Source organism: Crinia signifera, chromosome 7 (genome assembly GCF_055691185.1).
Source record: "Crinia signifera chromosome 7, ASM5569118v1, whole genome shotgun sequence".
Lineage (NCBI taxonomy): Eukaryota > Metazoa > Chordata > Amphibia > Anura > Myobatrachidae > Crinia > Crinia signifera.
Genome location: NC_139223.1, coordinates 122,281,392 through 122,304,514, shown reverse-complemented (window position 1 = coordinate 122,304,514; position 23,123 = coordinate 122,281,392). Strand labels below are relative to the sequence as shown.

Here is a 23,123-nt window from a genome sequence, read left to right as displayed (position 1 = left end):
TCCAAAAATATGGGGGACAAAAAAACTGGTGGTCCCCCGTAGTTTGAAACCAGCACCGGGCTCCAACCTCGGTGTCATGCCACAGCCGGGGGACACTTTTTATATAAGGTCCCCCGGCCAAAACATGAGCACCGTGGCTGGTCAGCCTTGGACGGGGTACCTGGAGGAGTGGGGACCCCCCCATAAAGGGGTCCCCCCCCCCCAGGTTTCACCCGTCCAGGGCTGAAGCCCGGGGCTGTCACCGGCGTCCGTGGCCAGTGGACGCCGGCCTGATAGTGTTAAATCTTTCATAAATAACATTGCTTGATACAGAAGAACTACAACTGCCAGCAGACCTCCCCCGCATGCTGGGACTTGGAGAACCACAAGTCCCAGCATGCGGGGCATTAATGGGCCCGCTGGGACTTGTAGTCCACCTGTAAAATGAATGTTTAAAAAAACACACACACAGAGAAGTAAAACTTTATTGCACACACACACACCTCACTTTTACAACAATATACTCACCGATCCAGGATCCAGCGCTGGTCTCCCTTCTGCTGCAGAGCCGGCTACCCCCGCACTGACAGCGGGGACAACCGGCTCTCTCCGATGCCGCTAACAGCATCTGTAGTGCTGTCCCAGCGCTACAGAGGCTAAGAGCGTCTTTGGCTTATGCGTCTCCATGGAGACGCATAGCTCAGCCAATCAGGGCTGAGCTATGCGTCTCCATGGAGACGCATCGGCCAATCACGTTTTCAGCCTCTGTAGCGCTGGGACAGCGCGACAGAAGCTGTTAGCGGCATCGGAGGAAGCCGGTTCAGCCCACTGTCAGTGCGGGCTGTCCGGCTCTGCTGCAGAGAGACCAGCGCTGGATCCTGGATCGGTATGTATAGCGGTGTAAAAGTGAGGTGTGTGCATGTGTGTGTAATAAAGTTTTACTGCTCTGTGTGTGTGTGTTTTTTTTAACATTCTTTTTACAGGTGGACTACAAGTCCCAGCGGGCCTTTTAATGCCCCGCATGCTGGGACTTGTGGTTCCCCAAGTCCCAGCATGCGGGGTAGGCTTGCTGGGACTCATAGTTCGCCAGTGTAAAACAATAGTTATCATTCTTTTTTTTACACAAAGCATCAGCTCCATGCCCACAGCCCAGGGGCATGGAGGACAGCCCCGGACTATCAGCATGGGCTGGTAAGTCCTGGAGGGGGGGGACCCCTTCATTGGGGGGGTCCCCACTTCCCCAGGACCCCTGCCCATGCTGACCAGCCAGGGGGTTAATGCTTTGGCCGGGGGGACTTGTATAAAAAGTCTCCCCCCGGCTGTGGCATTACCCTGCTGGCTGGTTGTGTCCGGTGCTGGTTCTTAAAATACGGGGGACCCCTAGTCACTTTGTCCCCCGTATTTTGGGAACCAGCGCCGGACCTTGAGCCCGGTGCTGGTTTCATAAAATCAAGGGGACCCCTATTTGTCGGGGACCCTGATTTTATGTCACCAGCACCGGCTCAGTGAGCCCGGGGCTGGTTACACTCGGGCGGGGGACCCCGCGCTCGGTTCTTTTTTTTACAACCTTGCGCTGTCCTGCAAATGTGCGATTTTCAGACATGAAAATTGCACATTTTCAGGACTAAAAACAGCGCACCACTTCGCCTCCAATGCGCATCACATTAAATATGCGCATTTAGGCTGAAAAATGCGATTTCAAAATAGGCGATTTGCGGCGATGTGGTGTGCGAATTAAACATGCGCATAGCGCATAGCATAGAATGTCACCCCTGGTCTGATTTTTTTGAGATTTTTAGACACATTTTTCAAATTCGCATCTCATTAAATATGCGAATTGTATACTTTTCAATGTGAAAACATCTGGATGCGAGTTCTGGCGAAAACTAAAAATCGCACTTCTAAAAAGTGCGATTTCGCGGCAAAACCGCACTTTTTGCCGATTTTCGCATCTCATTAAATATGCAAATTCGGGAAAAAGTGCGAAAACGGCAGTTTTTGCGATAAAATTCGCCAAAGTCAGATTATCTCATCCCATAGAATGTCACCCTAACTCTCTCCGCTTGTGCCTAACCCAAACCTCCCCCCTGATGACGGCATCCTTATCGATATCAGGATTCCGGCGCTGGTTTTCTGGTGGTAGTTGGGATGCCAGCATTGGTATTGTGAATGTCGGCACTCAAACCCCCAGGATGCTTAACCCATTGCGACCAGGGGTGTACACAGATTGCGCAAAAGGTTATGGTGCAGGTCTCTGGTCTGTACATGATTGTTTAGTTGACTTGATAATCCAGCCATAAGTCCCAACCACAGGGAGACTTGATCTGAAATACTTGGTTGTGCAGTGCACTGGCTGAGAAGAATGATCTGTCTACTCTACAGCCATTTAGTAGTAACCCCCTAAGCTTTCAGTTGCTCCAATCCACCCACCACATGTACCTACCATCCGAACCAACAGCTCATCAGATTGTTATGATTTTATTGCCCATAGTCACCACAATTTGTAGCCTTTTAAATGAAAAATAGACAAAAACATTTTTTTTTTATTATTTTTTTATTTGTTTTACCTTTTGGAGATTAGGACTGCTCTATTCACCCAGAAAATCCCTCATCTGATACTTATTGCGCGGGGTCCTATTTCTATTCCATTCCATGACCCAAGCGACTGCCATGAATACACAATTATAACCAGCATGTTATAGTATGCCCCGGGATATGTTTTTAAACCTATTTTAGCCATTTACAAAATGTCCATTATCAAAAGATTCACTTTGGTCTAATTCATTTCATAAACCAAATATAAAGGCCTATTACATGGAATTTAAACATACACTGTTTCATTACTTGGGGTCATTCCACTTAAAGCATTGACAGATTAGGTATTCTGTAGAGATATGTGATTTGATGAGAGAGTAACATCACTCCAGGACCATGATTGTCAATCTACGGAATAATAGGCTTGTTGTTTCCTGCCCTATGTCCTCCAGTCTGTGAGTGATGATAGCTTGTAGCACTGTAGTACTGATAGCCTTTAATTCGATGCTTGTAGACACTTAAAGGGACATTAGACTGGAAAAATACAAACCACATACGTGTAATAAAATTTATGTTACTGGCAGAGCATGATTTTTCCCATCTGTTTTATATGATCAAATATATCTGTATTCATCCCCAATTTGATAAGCTGCAACAAGTTTGGCCGATACTCCCCGTGCCCACCTGATGAATGTGTATAAGAATGAGGCTGGCACTTTGTTTTAGTTATCTACTGATTGTGACGTGCCCAGGCTATATCTGGCATAATACAGTATGGGTTCTGGTGTTTTCTAATTGGGCACGACATCTGAAACGGCATGGTCAGCTGACAGCTCATTTAGGTTTGATTATTCTACAGGTTTAGCTGCCTACATTACAGTTTAATTAAATAAAAGGTACCATGTGTATTTTGGACAAATTGATGGATTGTGGAGGGCACAGTGTTGCTCAATTAACCCCTTCCTGACAGAGCCAGTTTTTGCGTTCCTGACAGAGCCCTTTTTTTCAAATCTGACATGTCTCACTTAAGTGGGGATAACTTTTTTTTGCTTTTACTTATCCCAGTGATTTTGAGATTGTTTTTTCGTGACACATTGTACTTCAAATTAGTGGTAAATTTGGGTCGATACAGTCTGTGTTTTTTTGTGAAAAATACCAAAATATCGTGAAAAAATGGAAAATTTAGCGATTTGCAAAATGTTAAATTTTCTGCTTGTGAGACAAATAATCTTACCACTCAAAATAGTGAATAACTAACATAGACCATATGTCTACTTTATGTTGACATCATTATTTCAACTTCCTTTTAATTTTTTGGGACACTATGAGGCTTACAATATGAATAGCAAATTCTCAAATTTTCAAGAAAATTTCAAACACTGATTTTTTTAGGGACCAGTTCAGTTCTGATGTGACTTTGAGGGACTTGTATGTGAGACACCCCCATAAATGATGCCATTTCAAAAACTGCACCCCTCACAGTATTCAAAACAGCATTTTGGAAGTTTGTTAACCCTTTAGGTGTTTCACAGGAATTAAAACAAAGTGTAGGTGAAATTTCTAAATTTCTTTTTTTTTGCAGATTTGCAATTTTAATACATTTTTCTAAGGAACACAGTACATTTTACTAGAGAAATGTGACTGAAAATTGATTCCCCCAATTCTTTTGTTTTCATAAATATCCTATATGTGGCCCTAGTGTGCACGGTGACCAAACCACAGGCTTCATAATAGAAGGAGCACCTACTTGATTTTGGAGCCTCCTTTTTATGAGATTATTTTTTAGGCACCATGTAGGTTTCTAGGCACCATAAGATGCTAAAAGTTAGGAACCCCCCCACAAGTGACCCCATTTTGCAAACTACACCCCTCAGGGAATTCATCTAGGGGTATAGTGTACATTTCAAACCCCCAGGGGTTTCACCAATTGTGGTACAACTGGGCAGTGAAAATGAAAAATTATTTTTTTTACACAAAAATACAGTTCTGGCTCCAAATTTGTCATTTTCAGAAGGTATGAAGGAGACAAAGCACCCCAAAATCTGTGCCCCAATTTCTCCCGAGTACGGCAATGCCTCACATGTGACCAAAAAATACCAGTTGGGTGCATGGCAGGACTCAGAAGGGAAGGAGTGATTTTTGGATTTTGCAGCTCAGATTCTGGTGGAATTTTGGTGGGTGCTATGTCGCATTAGCAAGACCCCCAAAGCACCAATACAGTGGAACCCCCCCACAAGTGACCCCATTTTGCAAAGTACACCCCTCAGGGAATTCATCTAGGGGTATAGTGTACATTTCAAACCCCCAGGGGTTTCACCAATTTTGATACAAGTGGGCAGTGAAAATGAAAAATTACATTTTTTTACACAAAAATGCAGTTCTGGCTCAAAATTTTTCATTTTCAGAAGGTATGAAGGAGAAAAAGCACCCCAAAATATGTGCCCCAATTTCTCCCGAGTACGGAAATGCCTCACATGTGACCAAAAAATACCAGTTGGGTGCATGGCAGGACTCAGAAGGGAAGGAGTGATTTTTGGATTTTGCAGCACAGATTCTGGTGGAATGAATGGTGGGTGCTATGTTGCACCAATACAGTGGAACCCCCCCACAAGTCACCCCATTTTGCAAAGTACACCCCTCAGGGAATTCATCTAGGGGTATAGTGTACATTTCAAACCCCCAGGGGTTTCACCAATTTTGATACAAGTGGGCAGTGAAAATGAAAAATTACATTTTTTTACACAAAAATGCAGTTCTGGCTCAAAATTTTTCATTTTCAGAAGGTATGAAGGAGAAAAAGCACCCCAAAATATGTGCCCCAATTTCTCCCGAGTACGGAAATGCCTCACATGTGACCAAAAAATACCAGTTGGGTGCATGGCAGGACTCAGAACGGAAGGAGTGATTTTTGGATTTTGCGGCTCAGATTCTGGTGGAATTTTGGTGGGTGCTATGTCGCATTAGCAAGACCCCCCAAGCACCAATACAGTGGAACCCCCCCACAAGTCACCCCATTTTGAAAACTACACCCCTCAGGGAATTCATCTAGGGGTATAGTGTACATTTCAAACCCCCAGGGGTTTCACCAATTTTGATACAAGTGGGCAGTGAAAATGAAAAATTACATTTTTTACACAAAAATGCAGTTCTGGCTCGAAATTTTTCATTTTCAGAAGGTATGAAGGAGAAAAAGCACCCCAAAATCTGTGCCCCAATTTCTCCCGAGTACGGCAATGCCTCACATGTGACCAAAAAATACCAGTTGGGTGCATGGCAGGACTCAGAAGGGAAGGAGTGATTTTTGGATTTTGCAGCTCAGATTCTGGTGGAATTTTGGTGGGTGCTATGTCGCATTAGCAAGACCCCCCAAGCACCAATACAGTGGAACCCCCCCACAAGTCACCCCATTTTGAAAACTACACCCCTCAGGGAATTCATCTAGGGGTATAGTGTACATTTCAAACCCCCAGGGGTTTCACCAATTTTGATACAAGTGGGCAGTGAAAATGAAAAATTACATTTTTTTACACAAAAATGCAGTTCTGGCTCAAAATTTTTCATTTTCAGAAGGTATGAAGGAGAAAAAGCACCCCAAAATCTGTGCCCCAATTTCTCCCGAGTACGGAAATGCCTCACATGTGACCAAAAAATACCAGTTGGGTGCATGGCAGGACTCAGAACGGAAGGAGTGATTTTTGGATTTTGCAGCACAGATTTTGGTGGAATGAATGGTGGGTGCTATGTTGCACCAATACAGTGGAACCCCCCCACAAGTCACCCCATTTTGCAAAGTACACCCCTCAGGGAATTCATCTAGGGGTATAGTGTCCATTTCAAACCCCCAGGGGTTTCACCAATTTTGATACAAGTGGGCAGTGAAAATGAAAAATTAAATTTTTTTACACAAAAATGCAGTTCTGGCTCAAAATTTTTCATTTTCAGAAGGTATGAAGGAGACAAAGCACCCCAAAATCTGTGCCCCAATTTCTCCCGAGTACGGCAATGCCTCACATGTGACCAAAAAATACCATTTGGGTGCATGGCAGGACTCAGAAGGGAAGGAGTGATTTTTGGATTTTGCAGCTCAGATTCTGGTGGAATTTTGGTGGGTGCTATGTCGCATTAGCAAGACCCCCCAAGCACCAATACAGTGGAACCCCCCCACAAGTGACCCCATTTTGCAAACTACACCCCTCAGGGAATTCATCTAGGGGTATAGTGTACATTTCAAACCCCCAGGGGTTTCACCAATTTTGATACAAGTGGGCAGTGAACATGAAAAATTACATTTTTTACACAAAAATGCAGTTCTGGCTCAAAATTTTTCATTTTCAGAAGGTATGAAGGAGAAAAAGCACCCCAAAATCTGTGCCCCAATTTCTCCCGAGTACGGCAATGCCTCACATGTGACCAAAAAATACCAGTTGGGTGCATGGCAGGACTCAGAAGGGAAGGAGTGATTTTTGGATTTTGCAGCACAGATTCTGGTGGAATGAATGGTGGGTGCTATGTTGCACCAATACAGTGGAACCCCCCCACAAGTCACCCCATTTTGCAAACTACACCCCTCAGGGAATTCATCTAGGGGTATAGTGTACATTTCAAACCCCCAGGGGTTTCACCAATTTTTATACAAGTGGGCAGTGAAAATGAAAAATTACATTTTTTTACACAAAAATGCAGTTCTGGCTCAAAATTTTTCATTTTCAGAAGGAATGAAGGAGACAAAGCACCCCAAAATCTGTGCCCCAATTTCTCCCGAGTACGGCAATGCCTCATGTGTGACCAAAAAGTGGCAGGACTCAGAAGGGAAGGAGTGATATTTGGATTTTGCAGCACAAATTCTGGTGGAATGATGGTGGGTGCTATGTCGCATTAGCAAGACCCCCAAAGCACCAATACAGTGGAACCCCCCCACAAGTGACCCCATTTTGCAAACTACACCCCTCAGGGAATTCATCTAGGGGTATAGTGTACATTTCAAACCCCCAGGGGTTTCACCAATTTTGATAAAACTGGGCAGTGAACATGAAAAATTACATTTTTTTACACAAAAATGCAGTTCTGGCTCAAAATTTTTCATTTTCACAAGGAATGAAGGAGACAAAGCACCCCAAAATCTGTGCCCCAATTTCTCCCGAGTACGGCAATGCCTCACATGTGACCAAAAAATACCAGTTGGGTGCATGGCAGGACTCAGAAGGGAAGGAGTGATTTTTGGATTTTGCGGCTCAGATTCTGGTGGAATGAATGGTGGGTGCTATGTGGCATTAGCAAGACCCCCGAAGCACGGTGAAATTATGAACCTAATATTCCATAGATGTGTGGTATATTTTAAAACACTCCTTTATACATAGGCCGGGTTTGTCGGGGCAAGTGTCACACTGGAAAATAGTTTGCTTTCTTATTCCCTTTTTATAGCAAACTTTGCACCTTTTTTGTGTCCTGCCCTTTTTTCCAGTGGAGGGGATTTCATCAGGAAAATGCTGCCCTGGTACAATACGGGGGCCAGTACTAGAAGTACTGGGGCCCTCTGCCTGCTGGTTCCCAAATATTAGGCCCTTTATGACTTCCTCTTGAAAGTGCATAAATGTCCCCCTCTGGCCGGTAGAACGGAATAGCACGTAAGCGTTATACAGTGCCATCTGGATGATATACACGGCCACCTTCTTGTACCAGATTTTTGTTTTCCGCAGGGCACTGTACGGCTTCAGTACCTGATCTGAAAGATCCACTCCGCCCATGTACCTATTGTAATCCAGGATACAATTAGGTTTTGAGGTGTGGGTACTGGTACCTCGTACAGGGACGGAGGTGGTACTGTCTCCGTGAATTGTTGTCAGTATAAGGACATCCCTCTTGTCCTTATATTTGACCAACAACATATTTTCGTTGCATATTCCCCTGCTTTCACCCCTTCTCATTACTTGGGCAATGTGCGTTTTTGGGAGGCCTCTTTGGTTCTTGCGCACAGTACCGCAAGCTGCTGTACCTCTTGAACCAAGGGCCTTAAACAGGGGGATGCTAGTGTAAAAGTTATCCACATAGAGGTGATAACCTTTATCCAGGAAGGGGTGCACTAAATCCCAGACAATTTTCCCACTAACACCTACGAGGGAGGGGGGGCATTCTGGCGGTTGAATTCTTGAATCCTTCCCTTCATAAACCCTAAACCTGTGGGTGTACCCTGAGGTGCTTTCACACAGTTTATACATTTTTATGCCATACCTTGCCCTCTTACTGGGAAGGTACTGGCGGAATTTAACCCTTCCTTTAAAATGTATAAGGGACTCGTCGATACAAATAAATTTTTCAGGGATGTACACCTCTTCAAATTTGGCACTGAAATGATCAATGACCGGCCTGACTTTGAATAGCCGGTCAAAGGTGGGATCATCTCTGGGTGGGCACTGTGCATTATCGGTGTAATGTATAAATTTAAGAATTGTCTCAAATCGAGTCCAGGGCATGGCCATACGGTAAAATGGAGTACTGTACAGAACATCTGTACTCCAATATTGCCTAATTTCTGGCTTTTTTACTATGCCCATATGAAACACCAGACCCCAAAACGTCATCATCTCTACTGCATCTACAGGGGTCCACCTAGCAAATGATGACGTGGGGTTTTGAGCAATAAACTGCTGGGCATATAAATTAGTTTGGTCCACCATTAAATTTATAAAATCATCAGAGAAAAATAATTTGAAAAAGTCAATTTCTCTGAGACCTGTGGAATCAAATTGGATTCCTGGCATGGCCAAAAACTCAGGAACCTGGGGCTCAAAATTGTCTGGTGGTGGGGTCCATACTAGATCAATTATTGGGGGGGGGAATCTCAGCTGATCTACGGGGGCGTCTTTGAGGGGGTCCCTCATCACCAGAGGAGGAAGAGGAGCTTAAGACGAATCCTTCAAATTCCCCGCTTGCATCACTGCCTGTGTCAGAGTCAGAGGCAAGCATGGCATATGCCTCCTCCACTGAATACATTCTCCTGGATGACTGGGAGGACATTTGGGAGGACATTTGGGAGGACATTTGGGATGCCATTTTTATTTTTGTGTTACTGGTAGTGAAATGTTTCAACACGTGTATAGTGTAGGGGGGGGTACAAACTTTATTTCAATCCGGGGGGTATGTAGTGTGTAGTGTGTATGTGGTGCAGAAAAAAAAAAATACTTTATACCAATAAAAAAAAAAAAAAATGAAGGGGTTAAAAATAAAAAATTGAAGGGGTTAAAAAAAAAAAAAAAAGGTCCTGCGCCAAAAATTGAGCACAGATGTTGGTCAGTAACGTCTGTCACTGAACAGCGCTCAAAGGCAACAGGAATCTGATCAAAAAAAAAAAAAAAATTGATCAACCCTGTGCCGAAAAAGCTGATCAGTGATGTACGTCACTGATCGGCGCACAGTGGCCACAGGACACCCACAAAATCAGTGTGTGTAAAAAAAAAATTAAAAAAAGACCCCACAGCACTCACAAAAAAAAAAAAAGGTGATCAGTGATGCGACACTGATTACCAGTGAGGGACAGCAGGTGCACAACCTTTGGTGCAACTGACAGTGCAACTGGCAGCAACTGACAGGTATATATATAAAAAAAAAACCTCTGCGCCCCCAAAAAGTTGCTGATCAGCACAGATATACTGATCAGCACAAAAGGGGGGGTAGCAGACACAAAATATACACTCTCTATCACTCTCTGTCACTATCTCTCTCTATCTCTCTATCTCTCACTATCTCTCACTATCTATCACTCTAGGACACTGCAGCAGCAGCACTGACAGTTATATGTATAAAAAAAAACTGCACCCCCAAAAAGGGGGGGTAGCAGACACAAAATATACACTCTCTATCACTCTCTGTCACTATCTCTCTCTATCTCTCTATCTCTCACTATCTATCACTATCTATCACTCTATGACACTGCAGCAGCAGCACTGACAGTTATATATATAAAATAAAACCCCTGCACCCCCAAAAAGGGGGGGTAGCAGACACAAATCTCTCTATCTCTCTACCTCTCACTATCTATCACTATCTATCACTATCTATCACTGTATGACACTGCAGCAGCAGCACTGACAGTTATTTATATATAGAAAACCCCTGCACCCCCAAAAAGGGGGGGTAGCAGACACAAAATATAGCTCTCTCTGTCACTATCTCTCTATCTCTCTCTATCTCTCTCTCTCTATCTCTCTATCTCTCTATCTATCACACTGCAGCAGCAGCAGGAAGTCTCAGGAAGTCAGATCCAGGAAGCGTCCAGCACGCTACAAGCAGTGATAAGGTGATCAGGTAAGGTATTTGCAAGGATCAGGTAAGTATTAGCAAGGATCAGGTCGGTATTCACGGCAGGCAGGCACGGTGACCGTTCTGCACGCTATTCCAGACCGGAATGGCGTCTGCAGCGCAGTCACCGTCAGTTTAAATGTCGCGCCTTGGCTGTGATTGGTCCGTGGGTCCCACGGACCAATCACAGCCTTGGGGGCAGGTGGGGTGAGGGTGGGGTGAGGTGTCATCGTCACCGATGACCCCCTCATGCCCCCTGACGCCCGGCGGTGATTGACACCTGTGTTACCGAGCGTCTGATTCGCTGGTAACACAGGAAAACGCTGTGAATGGCTGTTCACACTGAACAGCCAATCACAGCGATCGCCGACGGGGGGGCGGCATCGCAGCCCCCCCTGGGCATGCAGGGACATGTCTGCTGTCAGGGACAGCAGACATCGTCCCTCTGTCACTGCGTCTCGAGACGCAGTGACAGTTTAAACTCATGACGTGCATTTATGCCATGTGTCGGGAAGTACCTCCCGGCCATGACGTAAATGTACGTCAAATGTCGGGAAGGGGTTAACTAACAGGGGTTGGAGTTGTACTTTTAATGTTGGTTAAGCTCATATCTGTAAGTACATTTGCAAAGGCAATAGAAGGTATACATACATTTTATATTTTTACTCTGAATCAGTTATAATAATGCTACCCATCAATTTACTATGGTCTATAATGAGACACTTTTTGTCATTATTGTTATTACTTCCACTTAGGTAATTATGAGTCTATGTACACAGTTTGTGTAAATAGCATGCACATTTCACAATGTATAGAAAATACACTGAATGTAATCCTTGAAATATTGTTCCTGAAAAGGGAACATTACTGGTAATAATTTGACATTGTACATAATCTGGGCAAAGCACTGAGCTACAGTCAAGTGAAGCTATTATTTCAGCAGATGTCATTTTGTCCTATTACAGTAGCCACCTGTATTAAAAAGAATGGTCTTATATGGACAAAATGAAGAGTTGTAATACACAACCTAAAGGTGTGTGAGACATAACAACTGTAACATGGAATGAACTCTAGGCCACACACATCCGTAAGATGGTGGCCCTGGCAAATGTGACTTCAGAAGATTAATTTGTCTATAGGCAGAGCTAGTTTACTCCAAACAAATGGGTAAAGCGAGAGTAACATCTTTGGCATAATTACTTCTCCAACTCACTATAAATGTGTTTTTTCTGCATTCCCAGCCTGAAGATCTAGAGGGACAGAACTGTCACACATTCAAGATAAAGAGCTTCAAGAAGGTGAAGTCCTGCAGTGTGTGCAAGCAAGCCATCACCAGAGAGGGGAGCGCGTGCCGGGGTAAGTGTTCCATGAATGATCATCAATGATCGGAGAACTAACCAACCTCATTAGCAAAGGGCTGTACCCAGGGGCATGGTACAGGGTTCCGGCAGTTGGGATCTCGACAGTCATTAGCCCGACGTCGGGATCCAGACTGGACCGACTCTGACAGCGTCAGAGCCCCAGCAACAAAGCCCCTTGCGGACTCACTGTGCTCACCACGCTGCTGGCACGGTGGCTCGCTACGCTCACCATATTCTATTCTCCCTCTATGGGGGTCGTGGACCCCCACGAGGGAGAATAACCGGTGGCCGTCGGGAACCCGTGCATCAGTATTTTAACAGTCGGGATCCCGACGTAGGGTAAATGACTGTCGTGATCCCGACTGTCGGGACCCTGTCCGGCACCGGTACCCAGATACACCACAAACACTGGATAATGGGCCTGATTCTGGTTCACTTGCAAAAGCAAATTCTCTCTTAATGGACAAAACCATTTCTCAAGCCTGTAAGTTCTGGTATCAAAAGCAATAATTAGATCGAACAGCAATGACAGAAGTTCAATTAATAGTATTTCTAATTTGACCATACACAGATGATACACAGGGGCATATTAAGAGAGGAGTAGGCCCATCTGCAGCCTTCTGTATCCAGGCACCCCTTATTTGCTGGCAGCAGTGCAATGCAGCGCTATAGAGTCTGAGCACTAGAGAACCTGGCACCTAGTAAGTGGAGCTCAGTATGAATGACACATTGTCACTAGGAAGGTATTCTGTAACAGAGTTTGTGCACATAGTGCCTATAGTCTTAGCTAATAATAACTACTACTAGATTGTGTAAAGAACAGAAACTGATATGGGCTTGTGCCAGTTCTTTGAACACTAGTTTCCGGTGGACAAAGTTCAATTGTGTAAATGTAGGGAATGGAATGTGTTTATAACCCTTGTATGACCAACAACACACACACGCACACACGCGCACACACACACACATATACACACCAGCACTGACTCAAGTATGCTTGTAAATATTTAACAGTTGTGAACAATGTAATTTTATATTAAATGGAATAGAACTGTAAATACACTTTTATGATGCAGTTTATGGAGTAAATGCAGTGGGGGTATTGTATTATTTTTGGTGTGCCAGTTAGTAATACCCCTTTCATACCACATCCTCGACTTGAGTTATTGCCGGGTGGATGACGTATCAACCCAGGTCGATGAAAGCACCAAAACCTATAACCTGGGTCCAGCAACCCAGCATTCTGACCTCAGTTAAAAGAAGGGTTAATCCTGAGTCGGGCCTGTGCAGTGTGAATGGGTAACCCGAGTCGAGCAACCCAGGTCCTGTTCACACTATGGAGGAGGCAGAGCTTAGAGACATCATCAGCTCCAAGCGCTGCCCCCTCCTCCATCCCCCGATGATGTGCCGCCGCTCCACCCTCGACTTACATGGGAGCTAAAACCTTGCAAATGTGACCCGCATTTTCAATATGAAATTGGTATAATGGGCATCTGATGACCGCTATCAATAGCTCAGTTGTTACATATAGTTACATAGTAGGTAAGGCTGAAAAAAGACTTGCGTCCATCTAGTTCAACCTGGTATAGATATCCATTGCTAATTTGGTAGGTTCTGGTATTTTACAGACAAATTATATTTCTTATTTGTACCCATGGATGTTTTTCTCCAGTAAATGTTTGTCCAACTTTGCCTTGAACGCATTTAATGAGCCAGCCGTTACCACCTCTCTGGGAAGAGAGTTCCAGAGTTTGACTGTTCTGACCGTAAAGAACTTGTTTCTACTAGCTGAATGAAATTTTTTTTCTTCTAATCTATACTCATGCCCTCGTGTCCTAGATTCCTTTCTAGTAGAAAAGAGGGTGTGTGACAGTTCCTTATATTGGCCCTTGATATACTTGTACATGTTGAGCATGTCCCCCCTTAAACGTCTCTTTTCTAATGTAAATAGTCCCAAATTGCTTAATCTCTCCCCGTAGCTTAAATTCTCCATTTCCCCTAATAAGCTTTGTTGCTCGCCTTTGGACCTTTTCTAATTCTATGATGTCCTTTTTATAGTGTGGGGCCCAGAACTGTACTCCGTAATCGAGATGAGGTCTCACCAATGCTTTATAGAGTGGCATAATTACCCTTGAGTCCCTAGTTTTCATTCCCCTCTTAATGCATGCCAGAATTTTGTTGGACTTTTTTGTAGCTACATTACAATGGGCACTACATCCCAGTTTGCTGTCTATTTGGACTCCTAGATCCTTTTCAAGTATGGAATTACCCAGTTCCTCTCCGCTAAGGTTGTAACTTGCACACTGGTTGTGTCTCCCAAGGTGCATAACCTTACATTTATCTACATTGAACCGCATCTTCCATTTTTTTGCCCACTCATCTAGAATTACAAGATCATTTTGAAGCATGGTGACATCTTCTGATGATTTGATGACTTTGCTAAGTTTTGTATCGTCCGCAAAGATGGATACATTGCTGAGTAACCCTATCCCAATATCGTTAATAAAAATGTTAAACAAAATGGGCCCCAAAACCGAACCCTGGGGCACTCCACTTAGTACCGGTATCATATCTGATACGGCACCATTCACAACCACTCTTTGTTCTCTATTACATAGCCAATTCCCTAGCCATCTGCGTTTTTTTTTACCCAATCCTAGGTTCTCCATTTTATTAATCAATCTCTTGTGTGGGACAGTATCAAATGTTTTAGTGAAATCTAGGAAAATCACATCTACAGCATTTTCATTATCGAGGTTTTTGCTAACCTCTTCATAGAACCCTAGTAGATTAGTTTGGCATGAACGATTTTTCCCGAACCCATGTTGGTTAGTACTGAGTAGACAGTGATGATCTAAATATTCCCAGATACCATCCCTTAAAAATCCTTCAAATAGTTTACCCACAATTGATGTTAAACTAACGGGTCTGTAATTAGCGGGATCTTCCTTTTTCCTTTTTTGAATATTGGCACTACCTCTGCTATTCTCCAATGTTTTGGTACTATACCTGACAATAGTGACTTGCTAAAGATATAATGTAGGGGAGTAGCTAGTTCATCCCTTAATTCCATTAATACCCTCGGATGAATCCCATCTGGCCCTGGTGATTTATTTGTTTTGAGTTTGCTTAGCCTCAGTATTATTTCCTTCGGCGTGAAATCCACAACGAGATCTGGCTTATTTGTCCCGTTTGTGGTAAATGTGCGTTCCACAGTCTGCTCTCCCTTAGTAAATACTGATGAGAAGAACACATTTAACAGTTTTGCTTTTCCCTTGTCCTCAGTGACACTTTTTCCACTAGTATCAGTTAGTGGGCCTATGTTTTCCTTAATTAAACGTTTACTATTTATGTATTTAAAAAACTTCTTTGGGTTGGTTTTGCTTTCAGTGGCTATGCACTCTTCATATAATATTTTAGCTGCTTTGATTTCTGCATGATTTCTGTTGGCAGCCTACTGAAGTGGTGGAGAAACATCAGCTGAAAGTGTGCTGTTTCTTCAACCAATTTGACAATTGCCAATGCTTAACTGGACTTTGCATGGGTTTTGCTGCTTTATGTTTCTAAACCCAGTGCAGAGATGGGATTACAGGTGATGATTATCCGTCTCTATAGCATCACCGGATGCCAGCTGCACGTCCACTTCCTCCCGAGGGTGCACGCAAATCTAAGTGACCTGAGAGTCACTTAGGTATGCGTGTACGTTAAACATCATTCGATGGTCGGCGACCCACTGGCTGTGAATGGATATTTATGTTATACATTCATTTGCAGGCCCTGCGTGCAAACACGCGCTGCGAGAAAGGGCCAGGTGAACCACCATTCACAGGGCAGGTTCTGATTAAATCGCAAGGGTGCGAACTCGCATATGAGTTAATCCACCAGAATAATCCCCTTGGTGCGAGTCGGCACACCTAGCCGTGCGGCAAGGGGCGTAGGGCGGTGGTGATGGGCTGCACCCATGGGAATGCCCAGCATTTCATGGGCGTCCCCATGAAAATGCTGGGCATTCCCATGTAAATGGGCCGTTGACTCAGGTGCGGGGGTCGGGCAGCTGATGTCAGCGGTTGTCAGCTGCCCACCTGCTTCCCGTAGAGGGAGCTTGCAGATCTAAGACACCAGAGAGGTGTCTTGGATCCGCGAGCGCTTACAAAATCATTCAATGGTCGTGCGGGGATATTTGGTGCGCGAACGTGGCCGTCCGTGCTGGCATTGCATAGATGGCACGCAAAGCTGCGAATTTCGCAACTTTGCGTGTCAACCAGAATCACCCCCCTAATTCAGTAAGAATAGTAGTTTTCCGAATTGTCTCCTTTCCCCATATGTAATAGGGGTTTTAAGTTGATAATGAAGGGAAAAAAGGCAGTAAAGGTGTATAAACATGGTTCGATTTTGGCTCACGATTTTGACTCTATATACAGTAGTTAAAATAGTAAGTAAAAGTTAGGCAAAATCGCACAGTGTTTACCTTGCTTGCGAAACCCATACATGGCCTGGGAGGTCAGTATTGCAAGCAAAAATAGACTCTGCTGGCAAGGCAATTTTGACCATGTCGCATACAGCCATAGGAAAAATTGCACATAGACAAAATTGCAAGTGCATGAAGTCAAAATCTCCTTCCATGCACTTCAAGGGGAAATGGCATAGTCAAAATCGGCCATAGCCAGAATCGCACCGTGTGTATGCCTCTTAATAGTGCATTACCTGTGATAAACAAAAGGATTTCATTATACAATAAAAATACCATAATAAAAGCATATGCCAGATGACCTCACTCCAGTTCCTCTCGGAGTTACCAAGGAACGAGGATGGCAAGAACTGCAATACCGGTTCAGCGTTCCACCAGGACCTGGAATGTTTGCCTGAAGGAGTTGACCAAATGGACATCCTTTTTATTGCACTATTACTCTTTTTTTGCTTGAATATCTCCTTAAAATCCCTGACCGATATTACATTAAACAGAATAAATGGAATAGCTTTTTGGCTGCACAGCTAGATTTTTATATTTATTTGCCAGAACATTATCTATACAGACTGGAATATTCATAAAATGGGAAACGGAGATTTGGGAAACATCATATGGACTATAAATACTTTGTGAGAGATAAGGTATATTTTGACTAAAAACAATCTCCCCTCTTTTGTCACGATTAACTTTATTTCATAGAAAATTTTCATGTGTTTTGCTATGCTCCCGTACAGGGCCATAAAAAATATTGGAATCTCTTTTCCAAGATACAATTTCAATTCTGTTCACTAGATGTCACTGTTTCTCCTATTAAGTAGTGCTCAGGCTGTCTACTGTACTATTAGGGCATCTATCACAGTAGATTGGTGAAGATGATATTAAAGAGACCTGGATTTATTAGTTTGCTTCTAGACTGTGAAGGTACCCACACACAGTAAGAATTTTTTAACAATATGGCTATTTCTGAATGATCGGAATGACCTATCGTGTCAAAAATTTTTGTGTGTGGGCATGATCCCAATCCAATGTGGGTGCCCTCCAGTCGTTCATAGAGCCTGCTAATCCCTTCAGCAGTCAGAAAGATAAACGACCCATCATGCACGATTCGGCCACCTCGTTCATTGTGAAGGCATAATGAAAGCTGTGGCAATGATGTGGTACATAGTTTGCGGTCCTTAAACGACCCATCTTTACCCTCTGACTGTTTACTCAATCTGGCTTTTAAGGGATATTGGACAGACATTGGATTGTACATACTACCTATCCATGTGTAGATACATTTAGGTTTACAATGATATCATGGTTAAAATCTGAAACTGGCAATTTGGCAATATGTTTTAGAGTAATCATGTAACCTTGAGCAACCACTAAATGATCCGGTTATTTGAATAGATCACTGAAACCAGATCTTTTGACAAATTGGGCACAACCAGAATAGTCCTATTTAATAAATGTTGTTGTTCTGGGGCCGGTTCAAGCTCAATGACCAGATTACCTAATCTCCTTTATGTTTTACTCCTCAATCAGGAGTGCATCACAAGAGGAGGAGGCTTATGTGCAGTCTCTGTCCAGGCCCCCACCTCACTAGCAATAGACTCTGGGCACTAGGGTCTCTAAGAAACCCTATCCCAGAGTCTAGTGCGCATGTGCATGTCTCCAGGAAAATGGCCACCATTTTCCTTGTGATTTTTCTACTGCGCATATGTAAAACATGGGCCATTCTCTCATCACCAATAGTTTTCTTTTTATCTTGCACATATAAACTTGGTATAAGTATAATGAATAAGCAGAAATATAATGAGGCAATGATTTTTTTTTTCTTTTAGCTTGGCAAACCATACTCTCCCCCCCCCCCACCCCTAATACTAATTAGAAATAGCTGCTCTTATAAAGTACATGTTTAAAAAACATATATTTATTTGTTTATAATTAATTACATATTATATTCTAACGGAACATGTATACTGACATGATATATAAACCCATGTTAGAGATTTCCTATAATTTGAGAAAAATCCCATCAGAAAATGGCCCCTTACCTTTTGGCTGTGGTATAGAAGATCTACAGTCTTTAGTTTGACACCAAATGGTTTAGATGCAGAAGGACAACAGGTACAAAAGGTTTACAGGTGAAAGGTCACAGTCATTAAGGTCATTAGGTTTTATTTCTTCAGGTTTTTGGGTCAAATATTGTGGGTGACATTTAATGGGATGATATTTGGTACTTGTGTAGTTACACGGCGGCAGGCTACGCTACATTTTCAGTGTAGGCTAAGCTATGTTGTCAGCAGAGCCCAACGGCTGCGTAGTGTCCCCGCAGCACCTGTTAAACTAATGCATGTCGACCATATGGTATTGACCTATTGACTGTCCTTCAAATTTGTGCATGAACAGCCACGTGAGCTCCTGTCATTTGGGCCCCCCAGGTACTGTACATGGGGAGTCCTCAGTGTTCTGTGTGGGGTAAACATTACTAATAAGTAAAAGTCCAATGTAAATGTGGTTCTCCATTTAGTGTAGAGAATTATCACCCAATTCAGTTCCATTTGGAGTGGACGGGCTGGACAAGTTTTGCAGGCCATCCGATAACCAATGACCTTCGCTGGCTGCTCACAGGGTATATGATACCCTGTGGGCATTTGGGGGCAGTAATGCAGTGTTTTTTGGGAGTGATCCAGAAAATGCAATCCTTCCCCCGGCCCTTGGGAGGGCCGCTGATTTCCTTCTCCCTGCAGTACCGAATGAGTCTAGACTTGCTCATTTCGACTTTCCCTCTGTGTGCACAGCTGCGAATGTGCACTTCGATGGGATTGGGGGGGAGGAACTCAGAAGGGTGCCATTTACCAGATCACTGGGCTCCAAATACTCGCAGCCCAGTGAGCAGTTTGGAATCAGGCCCTTAGTGTACACTTTTATAGTGATACTATGGACGGGCGAAGGTTTATGCTTATGCAATTCTCAAAAGTTTTGTAAAGTGAAAATATTTTTTATTTAATGGATCCTTATAGGCAGGGCCGGATTAACAATGGGCCTGATGGAGCTACAGCTCCAGGCCCACTCTCTAAATAGGCCCATTTTGTAGCCGAGGGCCAGGGCTTTCCAACGAGCCTGGCCCCGCTTTGCTAGCCTCCCGGGAACCGGAGATACCGCCAGGCAAACCTGGAACGTTTTCCCCATAGGATAACATGGAACCCGCTAATTCCAACCCCACCCGGTTCCAATGGCTGCCAGTTCCCCATCCGGCATCACAGAAGCTTGAGGTTGATCTCAAATCCCTGGGCCTTCAATCTGATATAAGGCTGGTCCATATGGGTTCATTGGTTCTAGAGATATTGCGGGTAAACCGATTTTTTTCATTTCTGAAATGTAATTTCACGGCTGTTCATGTTGTTTGAGGGCAGATTTGTCTGGAACCAAATGGCCCAGATTCACGGGACCAAAATAATTTGAAACCCGCATGAAAATGGGTCAGTTGGTTCCGAAGATATAGCTGGTTGTTTAAAGGGGGGGGGGGGGGGGGTTATCTCCCCCTCACACTAGAAAATGCAGGGACTAGGCTAGCTGGTATAAAAGGGACCAGCCTGGGAATGACCCTGCATGATCGTGGGACCATATTACTGGGAAAGTCCCTGCTTTTTATGGTGTGAAAGGGGTATTATTTCAAATAGCCGGGACCTGCAGTGCTCTGAATACAGCCGGGCAGCCCCCTGTTCTCTGCCCAGCTGTCCTTTCTGCCCAGCGACCGCTGTCCCCCAGTTACCGCGAACATGTATTCCCCTTTGGTAATGAGCATGTAATCCCTCATGGCAATGAGCATGGAACCCCTGGCAATGTGCATGGAACCCCTGGCAATGAGCATGTAGGTAAGCAGCACTTATGTAGCATAATTTGTAATAGGCATTATGGTGTTTGGCATAATACGTAATGGACATTATGGTGTGTGGCTTTAACATGTAATGGGCATTATGGTGTAAATTTTTAATGCCCCTGTGCATTATTGCTCAATCTCTTTGGTATAGTGTTTATTTTGGGTCTTTGCCTTAATCTGTGTGACATAACGTGAATTATGACTCAATCCATGTGCCATAGTGTGAATTTTGGCTCAGTCCGTGTGATTTTTGGCTCATTCCATGTGGCATATTGTGTAAGAGGCAAGTACAGTATAAGGGGGTTACTATTGTGCTGCATGATTTGTATAAGGGGTATATGGTGTGGTAAACAGAGGTGACCACATAAAAGGTGCTGAAATGTTGTCTACCAAGTTTCGGCTTTCAGTATTTTTTTTATGACTGGAGTGCCGCCTCACCCCGCAAGTATTTTAGGACATTGGCATCCTGCGAGTGCACCTGTGGAGGGCACTCGCCAATATATCTCCCTGCATTTTTCCTATGCCAGCCCCCTGCCTTTTCCAGGCATATATAATTAGTTGAAAGTATTTAGACAAATACAGACACACCCATGAGCAGACCACCCAACCAGAACACTGGTCACGCCCCCTACATTATTAGGTGCTGGCCACAACCCCTATCATTGCGCATAATAGGCCCTTGATCATTTTCAGCTCCAGGTCCATTTAGATCTTAATCTGGCTCTGCTTATAGGCCTTTAACCCCTTCGATGTTATGCCCGGGAATTTCTTGTGCTGAGCTGCACTGCCACTGTAAAGAAAGGGTGCTCCAGTAGTGCCTCCAGCGGTGAACCATTGGCGCGCCACCATCCCCCCCCCCCCCCCCCATCGCTCATCCTGTTACTGGAAAACCCACCACTCAAGGGGTTGAGGGTCCACTTAAGGTAGTCTGTTTATTATGTTGTATTCAGTGCCGTCGAGAGGTGGGGGAGCAGCCTGCAAATATTGTTTACAGGTATGTGGCCACACCCCCTCCCATTGGTCAGGCCCCTCCCATTGACCAAGCCCCTTTATTACAGGGTGGTGGTGCTTTCAGCGGCCCTGGTTGTATATAGAAAGTCATAATCTTTCCATAATCTTTCCAACTACATATCACAAATGCATGATAACAACAGAAATAGCATGGACCCTTATGACAGCACCCTTAAGTGGTCATCTGATTAAACTCATCTTCCAATTTAGATTGTCCCTTTAGATGATAAGGTAGTGTGCAAAGTTTGAAGACGATTAGTTAAAGCATTTCGAGAGATATTGTAGAACATCCATACACATACACACATACACAAAATACACAAACATCATTCAATTATACTTCTGTAGATAGCAGAAGGGTCACATTTACAGTTTTATTGGCATTGTCCCCTTTGTTTTAGTCTTGTAATGCTGGTTCTGTAAAAGATTCCTGTAGAGCTGAATTACTATGGAGTCAGCTGAGGAACAAAGCAGAGAGTGACAGGGCCTCATTAACGCTGCGCAGAGCGAGGTCACCTATGCTGGACACAACCACAGGCTGCTGCCCCCTGCCAAGTACAGGGTGGAAAGGTAGGGGGTGTGCAGGACAAGGCTAGATTGTGTAAACAAATCAGGTGAAGTATGAAGACAAATATGGGGGGGGGGAGGAGGCCAAAATCCACATCATCAGCATTTTATCATTGTGATCTGGTGGTGACACTAGGAACAAAAAATAAATAGGACACAGATTTTAAAAAAAATGAAGTGATGAGGAAATGTTTTACATGAGATTGGAAAGACCAAATTTACTTTAAAGAACATTTTGTGTTTGAATAGTAGGGTAAGGGATCTTTGCGTTCTTTTGTGAGAGTTTAGTTGTGATCACAATCCAAAAAAGGGCCCGAGGGGCGAGGGAAGAGTGATAGGATGGAGATCAGTGTTCTAAATCTACATAATGACTGAAGAGATTAAGGAATGTGAGGGGGAAAAACGAGTCAGGAACATGTTCTCTGGCTTTGTTTACAAATCCAGCTCCTGCACTTCCAAACAAGGCCTGGAGGGAGCTAAGCTGCGCGTCAGCTCTCCATAGCCCTTTATGGCCTGTTCATCTGCGTGAATTTGTAGTGTAACTCTTCCACTGCTGAGCTGGGCTACTCTTCAATACAACACGATTCTTTTTTTCTCTCAACATTACTATTATTATTAAAAACTCGGTATTCTTAAATGATGGCATTTACTTTTAGAATGTAAGCTCTCACGGGCAGGGCCCTCTCTCCTCTTGTGCCTTTCTTAGAATATATAAACCTATGCCACCCTGATGATTGCTTCAGTGTCCTGTCCCCTGATGCAACTATCCATATTTACCATGTACTTGTCCTAAACTGTCTTGTACTGTAATTCGATATATGTTTTTGCTCCTAATTATGCTAATTATGTAAAGTGCTGCGGAATCTGTGTGCGTTATATAAGAAACTGTTAATTAATAAATAAATAAATTTACTGATTTGCAGACATTTTTGTGGGTTGAACCAATGTTTATGAGAATGCAAGCAGCCAGCAGCATCACTAAGGTGTTTCATGCCCCAGTCCTGGTTGGTGTTTCAGATCACAAAATGGCTGTCTTAGT

The 23,123-nt window shown here is 43.8% G+C and overlaps 1 protein-coding gene across 6 annotated transcripts in view; it reads left to right on the top strand.

The window, feature by feature from the left end:
* TNS1 (tensin 1) overlaps positions 1-23,123 on the top strand; it is a 564,007-nt gene that overhangs the window by 223,301 nt on the left and 317,583 nt on the right. For all 6 annotated transcript variants that reach the window (XM_083153686.1, XM_083153691.1, XM_083153689.1 and 3 more), the window contains exon 2: positions 12,051-12,165. In XM_083153686.1, coding sequence (XP_083009812.1) covers positions 12,051-12,165 — 115 coding nt within the window. The remainder of the gene's footprint in view (positions 1-12,050; positions 12,166-23,123) is intronic.